A 15,206-nucleotide genomic window follows, 5' to 3' on the forward strand; every position below is an offset into this window, starting at 1 on the left:
CATTCTAAAGCTGTTGCAAAATGCTGTATTTTCAAATGCCTCAGTGGACACGTGTTAGGAAAGCAGTTTGAGCAAGTGAGGGACAGCTGGAGAGTAAAAAGCACTCTTGGGATATGAAGTTGTGGACAGGAGAAGATAAGCATAATTTTTAGGGGGGCCCTGGTTTAGCTATGGGATCAATTGAGCTCAAAGTATGCAGCCCTGGAGAAAGAGACTGACCCATCTTGCTGTAGAAGAATTCTGGTTACCCTATGAGCCCCAAAGAATGTTACAGGGGTAAGGAAGGGAAATAAACCCTTTATTTTTCTGACCTGTTTCTCATGCTTTTAAGTAAAGAGCAAGGGTGTTTTAGAATCCTGTGCACATTTCTGTGCTGTTACACCTGTTGTGTCCCTGAAGAGGTAAATTGTAAACTCAGAGTCTTCACCCAGCTGGGTTGTTCTGGGACGGGGGGTCTCATCTCTTCTGGGTGGTGCTAGACTGATGATTATGTATGTTCTCAGCATGCCAGAGACCTCAATCCAGGTACAGGGCCTGGACTCCATTCAGACTCTGGAGACTTAACGCACCTTATGGATTCAGCATTTAGATCCTCTCATACCAGTCTGGTGTCCCTTTCAAGAGAGGGAGCTCAAATAAATCTGTAACTAGCAAACACCCCCCACCAGAGCTGGACTTTGATGCTGTACACTAGTAACCCACAACTTCAGACAAAGTAGTTAGGCTATTATAGATGATCAGCTCCCTAAGACTACTACATTCTCTAAACTTACAGAAGGGTTATTACTTATTTAATTAGAGGCAACTGACAAGGGGCTGGAGAGGGAAGAGAGTGAATTTACTATTCTATCACACTATAGGGCTATGAATACATTCACAGAAATGCTGGTAAAATGAGGTCACTCAGACATGCAAAAGTAATTCATCAGGACTTTTTCTGAGCTGCTAGCTAATGCTGTATGAGAGTACATGAACAAAATTTAAGACCTACAGAAGGGATGGTAGTTATTATACACTGCCAACAAAAGAAAAAACTAAATTTAATTTATTTTACCAAAAGAACTATAGGAAACTAACTGCTATTACAAAGAAAGATGTCACATTTTATGCAAAAGTAATGTTCCTGAGGTTATAAACAAATACACAGCCCCAACCCATAATGGAAATAAACAAACAGAGCTGGTATAACTGAGAACTTAAATACACAGTAGCTTTTGCTTGGTGAGGATGCTGCAGCATTTTTAGTTTTGCTACCTCAAAACCAGCCAGAAGCCAGTTAATAGGTTACCAGTACCCAAGTGCTATTCACACAGCTGCAGTGGTAACCATGGTAATGCCCACAAAAAAGCAAAGGCCAAAGCAAGGTTGGTCTGGGCTTGCTAAGAAACTGAAAACAGCTTTTTCAATGTCACTTTAAAAAAAACAACTTAATGTCCAATTAACAGAAGGCAAATTGAAATGCACTGTAAATTGGTAAACACAAAACAAGCTTTGAGGTCCTAAATAAGTAACAGGATACAGCGGTAGACTTTATATCTAATAATTTCCTGTTACTTCCCAAGATTTGAATTCAGGAGAGGTAACACACAGCCCCTAGAGAAGAGCACCTGGTGCTATACACACTGACTTGTAAAAAAACAGGACCTAAATTCAGATTTTGACAGCTGTAAGACCTTTATCTACTTAAAATGTAGATATCTGTAATTGCCTATCCCTGTAGTTTGGTTAAGGATACCCATGAGCAGGGCCAAAGAGGAAGGAGCGGAGCAGCCAACCAAGGTGTCTGAGGCCTTTCATGTGTCTTGTAGCGTGGACAGGGGTAAGGAAATGAAATGAAGGATTACATGGGTACACACAACCCCATTTATTGGGGCAGTATGTAAATGGAAAAGGAATGAAGTTGGCTCAAACTTTTTTTTTTTTTTAAAAAAGGGCATTTAAGATTCCCTTAAGATTTATAAAATACTTATGGGGGAGACACATGACTAATTCTATCTACTAACAATAATACCTTTAAAAATAACTAGATGCAGCAGTTTCATTCAAGTATGGACTCCAGGTAGCATAGCAATGTTAGATGTGTTTAAACCTAAGCAATTAGTATGCCATTCATTGAACAATATAAATCATCTACTTCAAAATTATAAACTTCAGTTTACAAGCAGATACATAGCTTTGTACATTGCTAATAGTCCCAAATGTGTATGCCCAATCACAAATTGGATAAGCCTTGGTGTACAAAATTTCACTATCCTACAGAGAGCCAGTTCTGCAGTTCAAGTACATTTGTGCTTTTAAAATTAACAAATGCTCATATTGTCCTTCAAAGACTCTTGGTGCAGTGCTAATAACAAACATGAAATTTAAGGCATATTTTTAACAAACCAACTAGATAATCATAGGCTGAACACTTGACCTCAACCACCTGAGCCAACAGCACTGTACCTTATAACAGTAAGTAGCTGTCTTCATGATATACATCAAATGTCTATTTGATGAGAAACAGTTATGCCTGATTCCTTAAAGGTTCTGTACATCGCTTCCAAGAAATATGCAATGTTTACAATCAATCAATCAATGAGAAAAATAAGACTTGAACTTTTGTCCCTGGAGTACAATTACTTTGTGGTTCCACCCATGGTCTACAACTAACTTAATTGCTGTTGGGTGCTTCTCTGAAGTCAAGAACAATTTAGCATTCATCATCACATTTTCAATAAACATCTGATATTTTTGAAGATTAAACAGAAAAAACAAATATTCAATAAGCTGAATAACTAAGTTTTTCAGCCTTTTACATTCAAGATTCAAAGAATGTCCTACTACTGTCTACAGTAAATGGGCAAATTCACCCTTTCTGTAACTTCACTGAAGTTATGTTATTACAACAGGAAAAAAACCAGGCATAATGTGTTTAAAGTCTACCACGAGGTAGAAAAAATTCATAATATGTAAAAGTTTGTAACATAATATAAGACAGCTGTTGATACAATTACATTGCTGGGATACTTTTATGTCTATGCCATATAACTGGATATCAATGCACTAGGTTCATGAAAGAAATATTGGCTAATTTTATTTACTCAATTCCTGTCTATCGCTTTCCAAACTTTCACCAATAATTTCACCAATGATGACTACCTAATCTTGTGTCCAGCATCTGCTAACATTGATCAGTGTGCTTGTGTGAAATTCCATGGACACTTCAAAAAAACAAAAGCCAAACAAACTATTTCTTAAGTGTACTCTATGAACTTTCATACCTATGCAGAATTTAATGGTAGTAGATCCCAATGGAGGATCAGGGCCCCAAATCTTACTGCTACTTCTTGAAACCTTTTAAGAAAAATGATAAGTCAACTATGATTTCTAGTACATCAATGGTATTAGATTTCCATTTCATAAAGCACAAGATGTGGAACAACCTCATATTGAAATCAGCTCTTCACAGGATTGGAGTCATACACACACTTGAATATTCAACTTTGACTTCACATTAACATGCACCTCCATCAGCTCTTAAACCACAGTGTGCAAATAATTCCAAGGAGATCTAGTTTTTAATCCACATAGCCAGTTTTCATACTTAAGAGCAGTTGTAATATCTCTTTCTTTGGCTAATGACATTTTCAAATACAAATTTAATGCTTTGTTTTCATTATATTGATTCACTCATATGTAAAAATACTCCAATTTGTAAGTATAAGTGAACTAGAACAGCAGTCTTCTTAAAATACATTTAAAAAAAAAAGACACAAAATGAAATAATTTATTTGCAACTTTGGCTATTGAGAATTCAGTTGAGATACCCTCTGCAACACACAGCTCCACACTTGCACACAGTTCTGATCCTCTTTCTCGTTGGGCTGACAGCATCAGAGTCTGAAGTCACATCGAGAGAACCTAAACACATAAGAATATACAGAAACAGAATTGATGGTGGTTGGAAAAGGATATTATTTATTAGGCATTGCTATTGTGCAAGAAAAAAAGGTAGTCTCTGCCCCAAAAAGCTTACAATTTAAGACCCCAATTCAAAAGACCTGTGCATGTATCTAGCTTCACACATGTGAGTAAGTTCCACTAAATTATATGGGACTACTTGTGTGCGCGCAAAGTTAAGCATTAGTATAAATCTTTGAAGAATTGTTACCTAAAATTATTATTTACTAGTAGCTGAAAGCTCATGCTGTTGCATGGGTGAAATTCATGAAGTCTAAATGGCTGAGAATTTAAAGGTTGAACAGTAACAGACCATGAATCCTACTGATGATTGAACCTGGTGACGTTCTAAATAAAGAGTTCTCAATCATGCTTGTATATGTTTTCACTGCTTCACACTGACTCCACAGACACTTTAGGCTTCAAAGTAACAATCCTGGAATCTTATTGTACAGATTATTGTGGATTGGCTCCGAGCTCATCATGGATGATGCTGTATATGCTAGATGCTGTATAAACACAGACTAAGGTGGTGGTCCCTGCTCAAAGAGCTTGAAATCTGAAGTACAAAAAGACAACAAGTGGATCTAGACAGACAGATAAGGAAGCAAAAGGAAGTAATGAGAGAATATTGGTCAGGGCAATAGGCAATGGTCTCAGCATACCAAATGCATAACTAGGGCCCTACCAAATTCATGGCCGTGAAAAACACATCACGGACTGTGAAACCTGGTCTCCCCCTGTGAAATCTGTATAGTACAGGGTAAAAGTACACAAAAGACCAGATTTCACGGGGAAGACCAGCGTTTTTCAAACTGGTTGTCCTGACCAGAAGAAGGTAGTGGGGGAGGAGGAGTTGCAAATTTACTGTAGGAGAGGGGTCGCAGTATTGCTATTCTTCTGTGCTGCCTTCAGAGCTGGGTGGCCAGAGAGCAGCAGCTGCTGGCCAGGTGCCCAGTTCTGAGGCAGCGTCCCACCAGCAGCAGCATAGAAGTAAGAGTGGAAATACCATACCCTGCAACCCTTACTTCTGCGCTGCTGCCTTCAGAGCTGGGTGGTAGGAGAGTGGTGGCCGCTGGCCGAGGGCCCAGCTCTGAAGGCAGCAGCACAGAAGTAAGGGTGGCAATATCACACTATGCCATCCTTACTTCTGCGCTGCTGCTGGAGACAGCTCTGCCTTCGGACCTGGGCTCCCAGCCAGCACTCTCCAGCCACCCAGCTCTCAATACGTAAACCAATCTTTTTTTGTTTGGATTAAAAATAGTCCCATGCAGGGCTCTAATTTTCATTTAATATACTTTCATGTGCATAGGGGTGCCGTGCATCATTCTTTAAACCTGCCCTGCACAGATTATTGACTGGATTAAGTAGGAGCTGGAAGGAGGTGTTGGCAGAACAAAGTGGGTAAAAACAGAGAAGAGAGTGGTGTGTCCAAAAAGAGGAAGTTAAACACTTTGATTTCAGCAAACCCATGCAGAAAATTGATCAGGCTGCAACAAAACCAGCTAGTACCATCTATCCTGCACACAGAGATTTACACTGTACATACCTTTCATCTGATAATCAAAGGTGAGCTCTTCTCCAGCCTTGATGGTTCTCGTAGAAAACAGCGCTATCCGAGGAAGACGTAGATCAAGGTTATCAATGAAAACATTGAAGACCTGAAGATTTGGATCACACTGCAAAGCAAAGTTATAGTTTTGTAATTCAGGTGTACATTTGCTAACAAAATAGAACTGGTAGACACAGTGTAGGGAATGGCAATTAAAACATATTGTACGCTACTAGCGAGAAGAAAGTGACACTATAACAATTCAGGGGCTGAGTCTCCTCTCAGGTTCAGTGGAGTTACTTGTGATTTTTGCCATTGTAAGTCAACAGAATTACATCTGTTGAAACATCACTATTAAATGAAAGCAGGACCCTGTTAAGCAACAGTATTGACACCATGGCTGTGCGGGTATAGTACACAGAGAAGGTGAGTGAGATAATATCTTTTATTGAACCAACTTCTGTTTGTGAAGAGACAAGCTTTTGAGCTACACAGAGCTCTTCTTCAGGTATAGCACACTAAAACTATAACAACCTAGTAAAAAAAAGTTAAAGCTTGAAAGTGATTGCAACTGAGTAGAGTGGAGTGGGTGAATCAAAACAATTTCATAAAAGGCAATCTAAAGTAAGTTCAGACTTAAACAAGAATTACTAAAGGATGAAAAGGTGGGATTTCAATTTCCCCAGCAAGTTTACAAATGGTGCTGAGGAAAGGAGGAAAACTGCAGGGGAGAGATATGCTATGGAAAAGGCAGGAAAATTCCTTCTCTCCATTACTTACAACAAAAATACATTCAAACACTCTCTTCCTCTTCCGGCATTTCAGACGTTAATAGTTCATATAATTTTAATCAACAGCCAGGGGCTAAATTATGCAGTTATTTCCTATACTGTTGGTATTCAATTATCTGAAGAGAAAAATTTGTTTTGGGTGTCTGGAAACAGGTACTGAATATGCTGGAAATACAGATTATGATCCCAACTCTGCTATCTGATCTACTTAGGCAAACCCTTATCCCTAGGCTGAGCTCCAATGAGGTCAGTGGGTCCCTGCTTGAGTTCAGAGATCCATCCACATAGATCATATTTCAGGATCAGGACCACTGATCATGTTATTTTACATTTTAATGAAAATCCCTAATTCAGAAACTGCTGATACCTTCCTCTTAGGTAATTCTGAGCCTGAAAGAATAAGGAACAGTGAAAACTCTCTTTTTAGTTTTACTTCAACAGGTAAAATAAAATTGCTATTTAACGTGCTGTCTTGTGGAGTGATCCTGTTAATAAAAACCAACCTTGCACTCCCAATGTTTGTGAAAACTAAAGAATAATTGTTGTTTCAAACATTGTCTTAAATCTAAGCTACTTTATATTCTTTCATATTTAATTTTGCTCCAAATAAGATATGTATCAGTATTTCTTCCATCCTATTTAACTGATCATTCGGTTATGTTGTATGTCTAGAAAGATGCCTTTCTTGCAGCATCCAAGAAAAAAGCATTAATAAAAGTTAGGATTGTGGGGTTAGTGGGAATATTTGAGGCCCCTTTCATTTTCATGCACTCTGTCCGTTTTGACAGGTTTCGGAGTAGCAGTCGTGTTAGTCTGTATCCACAAAAAGAAAAGGAGTACTTGTGGCACTTTAGACACTAACCAATTTATTTGAGCATAAGCTTTCGTGAGCTACAGCTCACTTCATCGGATGGTACTTCTGTCCATTTTAGGATCCCTCACATTCATTGTTTCATAAAAATTTTAATTTAGACTTTTAAAAACATGAGACAAAGTGACTTCAATTTTTCCTCAAAGATTTCAAGTTCACATGACTGTGCTGCTGTAACAGCATTAATCCACTCTCAAGTCATTTTCTTTGGAAGGGGAAAAAGAGGTTGGTATGAAAAAAGTCATTCCATGAAAGTTGTGTGTTTGATATCAAGATATTTACAAAAGGAGAAGGCATTCTTGGTGCAACCCGGACAGTTCTCGAATACAAAAAAAGCCCTTACACTGTGATTCACAAAATGGGACACATTTCCATATTGAGCTGCATCCACCGTATATTCATCCGAGTCATAGTCCAGGTCAAACAAGTATGTATTTCCTTGGTTGTCATACAGTTGACCTCGTCTCTCTGCTTCTTCACTTGTGATCACCTAAAAAAAGAAACCTGCATCATATTATTAACTGTTACTGTACTGAAACAAAACCCCAAAAGTTAGAAAAAACTTTTACATTTTCTTGAACAGAAGTAGGGAGACTTGTCTTTAAAAGGAAGTAAGAAGGTTGCTGTGTATCTGTAAGGAATAAGGAACACTTGAACATAGCTATTTAAATTGACTAATTACTGATTGTTTCTACAGAAGAAAACCGAGGAGTACTTGTGGCACTTTAAAGACTAACGAATTTATTTGGGCATAAGCTTTCGTGAGCTAAAACTTGCTTCATCGGATGCATGCAGTGGAAAATACAGTAGGAAGATATACATAGATATATACACACACAGAACATGAAAAATGGGTGTTGCCATACAACTGTAAGGAGACCAATTAATTAAGGTGGGCTATTATCAGCAGGAGAAAAAAAAAACCTTTTGTAGTGATAATCAGGATGGCCCATTTCAAATAGTTAAGAAGAAGGTGTAGTAACAGTGGGGGAAAAAAATTAGTAGCATTTATAGATAGTGATGGTATTTTCTCTTCAGGCAATATAATATTGGACAGTTTCCCTGGATATGTATTTACAGATAAGTGATGTTCCCATTGCTTTCTATACAATGTAGAATAAAAACTTGAATATAAAAAGACCTGCTATAAAATAATTTATCTTTGCCCCCAAACTTTTCTGAACTCCTCTATAAGTAATCTTTATAACTACATTTTAGAGAACTTTAAATCACTGACTCCCTAAAGGAGGATGTGGTCATTAGATAATTACAATCTACCCTATCCACAGGGCCTTGTCATTTCTCCTAAAGAGTTTATATTTACTACTTAAACCTCCATATTACTTTTCCACCTGTACAAAATATTTCACTTCAAGCAGAACCACAAAAAGGTTCAGGGAAGGTGGAACCAGTCATGTTCCCCCCAGTTCCCTCAGTGTATGAGAGAATCAATATATCAGGTTATACTTGTAACTTTAGCTACTCTCAAAACTTCTCCCCACTCCCTGCTGAGTTACTACGTATGGTACTAATTCTGTAATATAATTTACCTATGCAGACCCTAATGCCCAGATAAAGTACCACAGATTTCAATGTGACTTTTTTGCAAATGGATCGCTTTACAGTACTGGGCTTATAGCTATATCTACACTACAGACTTTTGCCAGCACAATTATGTTGGTCAAAGGTGTGAAGAGTTGTGATCCCTGACTGACAGCGGTGCTGGCAGAAGCCCCTAGTGTAGACACAATTATACAAGCAAAACTGCACATCTACTGGTATAGCTTATCATTAGTCAGAGATGGCCAGCACACATTAGCAGAATGGAGATATGCAGAAGCTGTCTGAAAGAGGGCTCCTGCTTCAGGCTGCAGACTATGCAATTTTATCCCCAGTCTTCTACTTTAAATATATACTTTACTTTTGTTATTACCAGAAAAAGATTTTGTTGTGCTAACTCTACCAGCAAAGAAAAACAGTGAACATTTTAACAATCCCTTGAAGATTTGGGTGCTTACCGCTCAGTTATACCTTCTGAGTAACAAAGTATAATCACATACAGCTGCGCGCGGGGGGGGGGGGGGGGTGGAAGGAGGCAGCCGCAAGGGAAGGACAAACAAACAACTAATTACCACCTTCACTTGAAGTCCTGCCTCTCTCTCTTCCCCCACCCTCCAAAAAAAGTATCCTTATAACATCACACAGGATTAATTCTATTTTGAGAAACTGATCTCCTGTACATTCTAAGTGAGTTTTTAGGAAGGACCTGAATGTGAATTGGATAGCTTGGGGAGGGTAAGCATAGAAGTAGCACACAGAAGAAAGAAAGAAATAGCTGTGCAAGGGGACAAATACAATACTGATGCTGGCATCAGTGGTGTATCACAGATTGTTGGGGAGAGATGTAAGCAGAAACTGGATCATATAGAGCCCTGAAAGGAAGGACAAGTTTAACCTGATACTTCACTGGTTCATGGTCGCACTGTGTGACTCAAGGGCCATGTCTAGACTAGGAAAATTCACTATTTTAAGACATGTTATCTAACACATTTTAACTAACTATTTTAAACAGGACTTTGCACCTAATGTAGACAGGGCAAGTCATTTTAACAACGTGTTAACTGGTATTGACCAATACATTTTAAAGCACAACCTATTTTCCAAGTTTACACATGGTGAAATACAAGGGCTGACGTGATCAGCATGACAAGTGATAAAAATAATTTTTGCAGTAATTTGGCCTGGGATGAGATCAGTACTAAGAGAACGCCATAGTAGTCAAGATGAGAAGATGATCAGGATACTGACAAGGAATTTGATTGACAAGAGGTAAAGAAGGGTCTGGTTTAAAAAGAAAAAAAAATTGTGAAAGAAGAGACAAGACTTGGTTCTAAAAGTTAAGATATAACAAATCAATGCCAAGGATCTTTTTTGCACTTCAGCCCCTTTGCATTGCTTTGGTGCAGAAAACACCCTGGGTCATACAATATAAAGGTAATTTGACTTTCAAATTAGAGGTCTTCAATGTACTTCATTAACAGCAAAGGCATATTTATCTGTTTTGTAACAGAATCCAAAAGTGTTGAAAAAGGAAAGAATATTTTTTAAAAGTGTTAGGAGAACACAAATCTTTTATTATATACTTATAAAATTTATCTCTGAGATAAATACATACCTCTCCAACATACTCCATCACAAATCTCTTTGTTTTAATTTTCTGGAGGGTTTTTACTCCCCAGCCACGTCCATTGTTAGTTCTGAAGATGCAAAGAGAATACGGTGTGCCTTTCTGTACTATCCTGTTAGGGCATTCAGGACCACATCTACAATATGAGTTGCATTCATAGATAGGCAAGCCTGGTTGGATTTTTAACTGCTTTTGTTTATTGTAAGCCAAGAAAAATCCAGCCTCTTCTGGACAACACTTCTCAGCAGGGCAATCAGAGCATTCACAGCCGGTTGTGATTCCATTCATTACATTTATTCCTGGAGCAGGTTTATATTCATTAATGTAGTAAAAGTCTAAAGGAGGGCCCTCAAGATCCACAGTGTTTTCTACAAGAATCATTCCTTTATGGTTCTTTTTCCGGTTGAGTTCTTCCTTCCATCTCTGTAGAGCTATTCTTTGTTTAGCCTTCTTTACTATGTACTGTGCTACTACAGGGTTCAAAGCTTTCATATGGTTTTTCAATATTACCGCTTTGCCTCGCTTTAGCCGAGATAAATATTCATTCTTGTCGCTATGGAAGTACTGAAGGAGCAATGGGCATTTAAGATTTTTCAAAGCTACCCAGGTATTTGAGGATTCTGGCCATCCTTTCCATTTCACAAGGAAGTACTCTGTGCCCTTGAAATAGAGAAATAGATACAGATTTAGCCATAGCATTTCCAACAGTTAATCAAAAATATCTTGAAAATAAAGTGCGGTTGTTCAATGATACAACTGCTTTGGTATCACATCCATAGTAAATAAAATTAAACAGAGGAGTGATTATCATTAAGGAGGTGGCAAAAATGCATAAACTGAGGAGCAGTCAAACTAACATCCGTAACACCCTCCTTATGATTGAGGCATAACACCACATAGTTAAATTCACAGCCATCTGGTCCTAACAGTAGAGGATCAAGCATTTCAAATGCAAGGTAACTGGGTATGTACTTTGTGCACCACTTGTAAGGACATGGATAACCATACAGCTGGATAGAATAACCCAAAACAATAAAATTATACCAGCATGGGTTAGTTTGTTAGCACAGCCACAGTTAAGGTCAGGTCATATATACTAACTTTTATAAGGAAAGAGAATAAAGTAACACCCTACACAGAACAAAAAAAAAAAAATCTAAACTTACCAAAAAACCTCTAACAGTACTATTTGTAATAGTTACACAAGCCATCCTAGAGGAATAATACAGTAAAAACAATTCTTAATACTATATTTACGAATAAGAAGAAGAAGATGTATTGTAAAATGTAATTATTTCAAAGGGAGGTTTGTTTTCAAAGGGAATAGAGCAATAAGGCCAAATCCTTAAACCAGACACACACTGGTAGGTTTCTGCACACACATGGTGCCTAACTGGGATCTGGCAATGGACCCAGTTGTAGCATGTGGCCTTAACTGTTCAAGGAACAGACTGCAGTACTAACAAGGGAGAAGAGAAGCATAATAATACATACTGTGCTGTTGTCTAAGCACAGTAAGATTTGCTTTAGCACTGATATACAAGGTCAGACATTTTGTGCTCTGTTATTAACATTTCCATTATTTCAGCAGAACCTTCCTTCCTTACAGAATCAGAGCTAAAGAACACTTTATGTAGGCTTCAACATTCTGAAATATTTTGTTCAATGTCAACAGCAGCATAACAAGAGCCCTCAGCTAGCCTCACACTTTAAACCTTAAGGAAAACTACTGCCTCTCACTTTCAAACTGAAATATTGATCAAATTGTTCTGTAAGACTAGACATTTATCTTACCTCTTCTACCTTGTAGTCACATAAATATTCCACCTCATAACTCTTTAGATTCCTGTTGGTGATTCCAAGGGATTTACATGTGAGATTTTCCTTCCTACATAATTCCTGGATGGTCTCAAGTGAAGCTAGACAAGGCACATACCAAGCTACAATAAGAAAATAGGATTCTTTACTAATTTAAATGTCTCAGCTTAGTTGAAAAAAATTAAGCACTTGATTTTTAGTTTGCTCCCGAGCCCCCAGATTGTAATTTGTAAGAATTATCCACAATATATTTGTAGAACTACAAATGTAGCATGCAGGCAGACAGAACCAATGCTACTCCAGTTAAGTATAAAGTAAGCCTGTAATAGTTCTCTGCCTGAACCTCAGCTCTGCATATGATTCATAGATATTTAGGTCAGAAGGGACCATTATGATCCTCTAGTCTGACCTCCTGCACAACATAGGCCAGAGAATTTCACCCACCACTCCATACTATGTGTATTCATGCAATGATTAAAAAAAAAAAAAACAAACTATCTAGGACAGTGCTTCTCAAGCTATCTGATGTGGGGGACCGGCAATTTTTCCCCCAATGTGTGCGCAGACCAGCAGCCAATGGCTTGCGGACCGGCGCCGGTCTGCGGACCACCACTTTGAGTAGCACTGACCTAGGACATACTAATTCTTCATAGGAAAAGATTCTCAGTATAGTTACCAGTTTTGAAACAAAACAGAAATAAATAATTACCCTGACCTGAAGGTACTCATGCTTTTGACTGCAGTTATGTAGAAGCCCTTCACTTTTTTTTTTTTACAAGACCGCGAAGTATCTGCAGTTAGCCAAGTGGAATCAACACTCTTGTACTTGCTATGCAACCATGGTGATTGGGATGAGACAGAGGCAAATCCCTCTTCCAGAAAGATCTCCGATTTCTTGTCAATTGGGCCAAATTTAGGAGGGTTACAATTTACAATGTAACTATTGTAAAGTTGTAAGGGTGCCGACTATGGAACAATAAATTGCAACAGTTCAGAACTCTGTTCAGAGGGATAGTCCAAAGTTTATAGCAAGTCACAAGTCTGGAGCCCAAAGCAACAGTTTCCCCCCCGTGTTTTAGTAAGAGTCAGGGTGTATTTGACAACAGCTGAATTCCTTCCTCTGCGTGAGCAGGGGATTGTTCACTTGTGTCACAACCAGGACTGCAATTAGCACATAGCCACTGGAAAGGAGAGGAGAGGAGCGGGAGAGACACTGGAGGTTACCCAGGCTGGGGGAGGCCTTGGCTATTTCTAACTTCATGCAGCAACCTCTCCCGCCAAAAGCCTCCCGCAGGCATGGAACAGTGATGCCACCCCCTGCTTCCCCTAGCAGCGGACAGTGCCCCTCTCTCCCCCAGGCCCCACACTCTGTCCTCCCGCCCCTCCCCCCGTCAAGGTACACCGACGCCCCCCGGGCACCCTACACTATCCCCACACCCCTCCCCCAGGCACCCCACACTGTCCCCCGCCCCTCCCCCAGGCACTGCATGCCGCTGCCGCCCCCTCGGACGTCCCACACTGTACCCTCACCCAGGCACCCCTCACTGTCCCCCCGGCACTGCTGCCCCCCCGGGCACCCCACATTGTACCCCCGCCCCTTCCCCGAAACTGCACACCGCCGCCCCCCCCCCCGGGCACCCTACACTGTACCCCCGTCCCTCCCCCGACACTGCACGTCACCGCCCCCCCCGACACCTCACACTGCACCCCCGCCCCCCCGGGCACCCCACACTGTACCTCCGCCCCTCCCCCGATACTGCACCCCCACCCCGCCCCGGGCACCGCACACTGTACCCCCGCCCCTCCCCCAGGCACTGCACGCCGCCGCCCCCCCGACACCTCACACTGCACCCCCGCCCCCCGGGCACCCCACACTGCACCCCCGCCCCTCCCCCGATACTGCACCCCCACCCCGCCCCGGGCACCGCACACTGTACCGCCGCCCCTCCCCCGACACTGCACCCCCGCCCCCCCGGGCACCCCACACTGCACCCCCGCCCCTCCCCCAGGCACTGCACGCCGCTGCCGCCCCCCCGGGCACCCCACACTGTACCCCCGCCCCTCCCCCAGGCACTGCACGCCGCTGCCGCCCCCCGGGCACCCCACACTGTCCCCCCGCAGGTTCCGCGGCCACCGGGGCCCTGCCGTAGGTCTCGGGGTGTGCGGGGGTGGAGGCCGCACAGACCCTGAGGTGCGCTGTGGGGGGCAGCTCCTCACCCCCATCCCCGCTGACCCAGGAAGCGAGCACCCCTGGCCGGCCCCTCACCTCCTCGCCTGCCCGCCATCTTGCAGGGGCCTGCATTCAAACCCTGCGGAACTTGGGCCGCCGGGGAGGGCGCCAGCTGCAGGCTCCGCCCACGCCCGATGGCCCCGCCCCTCCGCGGGGCCCCAATGCTGCACCGGCGGCGCGGCCCCGCCCCGCGCGCGTGGGCAGAGAACCCCCAGGGCGCGAGGCGCCTCGCGACCGCCCCCCAGGCCACCCGGCGCGGCGGGAGACCCCCTCACCCTCCGCGCGCGCTCCCGAGCGGCTGGCGTCGCTCCCACGCGCAGCCCCCCCCCTCCAGCGGTGAGCACCCCGCTCCGGGGAGGGGCTCTCTAAGGTGAGGGGGGGAGGGGAACCCGCCAAACGCTGACTAGAGTCTCGCCCCTCCCCCCTCCCCCCTCCCGCCCGAGCTAAGCCGGACTAGCGCTAAAACGTGCTCTGGGGGAGTAGGATCATTTGCCTCCCGTGGGGGCCCTTCGGTCTCGAGTCCAGCCCCGCTTCACCAACGAGCGCCCCTCCCCCACCCAGTGTCTCTGGGACTGCCCGCGGGCAGGCCGTGGCCCTGGGCGGGGCTGAGCAGCTTTGGCGGGAACGGAGGGTGCTCGGCCCCCGCCCCGCCCCGCTTGACCGCATGGAAACAACGCTGCCGCCCAGCCCAGCCGCTCCTCCTCCTCCGCAGCCGCCGCCGCGCCGGCCTGTGCACGGACGAGCAGCGGCCTGCTGCGGCCCCAGTCCGTCGCCAGTCAGAGCCGGCCCGCTGCCTTTCCTCCAGCGGCCCTGGC

The 15,206-nt window shown here is 42.8% G+C and overlaps 1 protein-coding gene across 4 annotated transcripts; it reads right to left on the bottom strand.

Annotated features, from left to right (window-relative positions):
• Positions 1–2,068: 2,068 nt before the first annotated feature.
• Positions 2,069–14,589, bottom strand: SUV39H2 (SUV39H2 histone lysine methyltransferase). Of its 4 annotated transcripts, none has more exons than XM_084620478.1 (6): positions 14,379–14,589; positions 12,138–12,283; positions 10,332–11,003; positions 7,500–7,646; positions 5,492–5,621; positions 2,069–3,903 (listed from the first exon to the last, which is right to left on the bottom strand). In XM_084620478.1, exons 1-6 carry the CDS (start codon positions 14,461–14,463, stop codon positions 3,797–3,799), a joined length of 1,287 nt encoding a protein of 428 aa, XP_084476604.1. In that variant the 5' UTR covers positions 14,464–14,589; the 3' UTR covers positions 2,069–3,796. The 4 variants fall into 4 exon arrangements, with proteins under 4 accessions (XP_084476604.1, XP_084476601.1, XP_084476603.1 ...); XM_084620475.1 differs by having other exon boundaries at positions 12,138–12,262; positions 14,428–14,573; XM_084620477.1 differs by having other exon boundaries at positions 14,428–14,528.
• Between the last annotated feature and the right edge of the window lie 617 nt (positions 14,590–15,206).

Source organism: Lepidochelys olivacea (assembly GCF_965140295.1).
Source record: "Lepidochelys olivacea isolate rLepOli2 genome assembly, chromosome: 1".
In the NCBI taxonomy this organism is placed as follows: domain Eukaryota; kingdom Metazoa; phylum Chordata; order Testudines; family Cheloniidae; genus Lepidochelys; species Lepidochelys olivacea.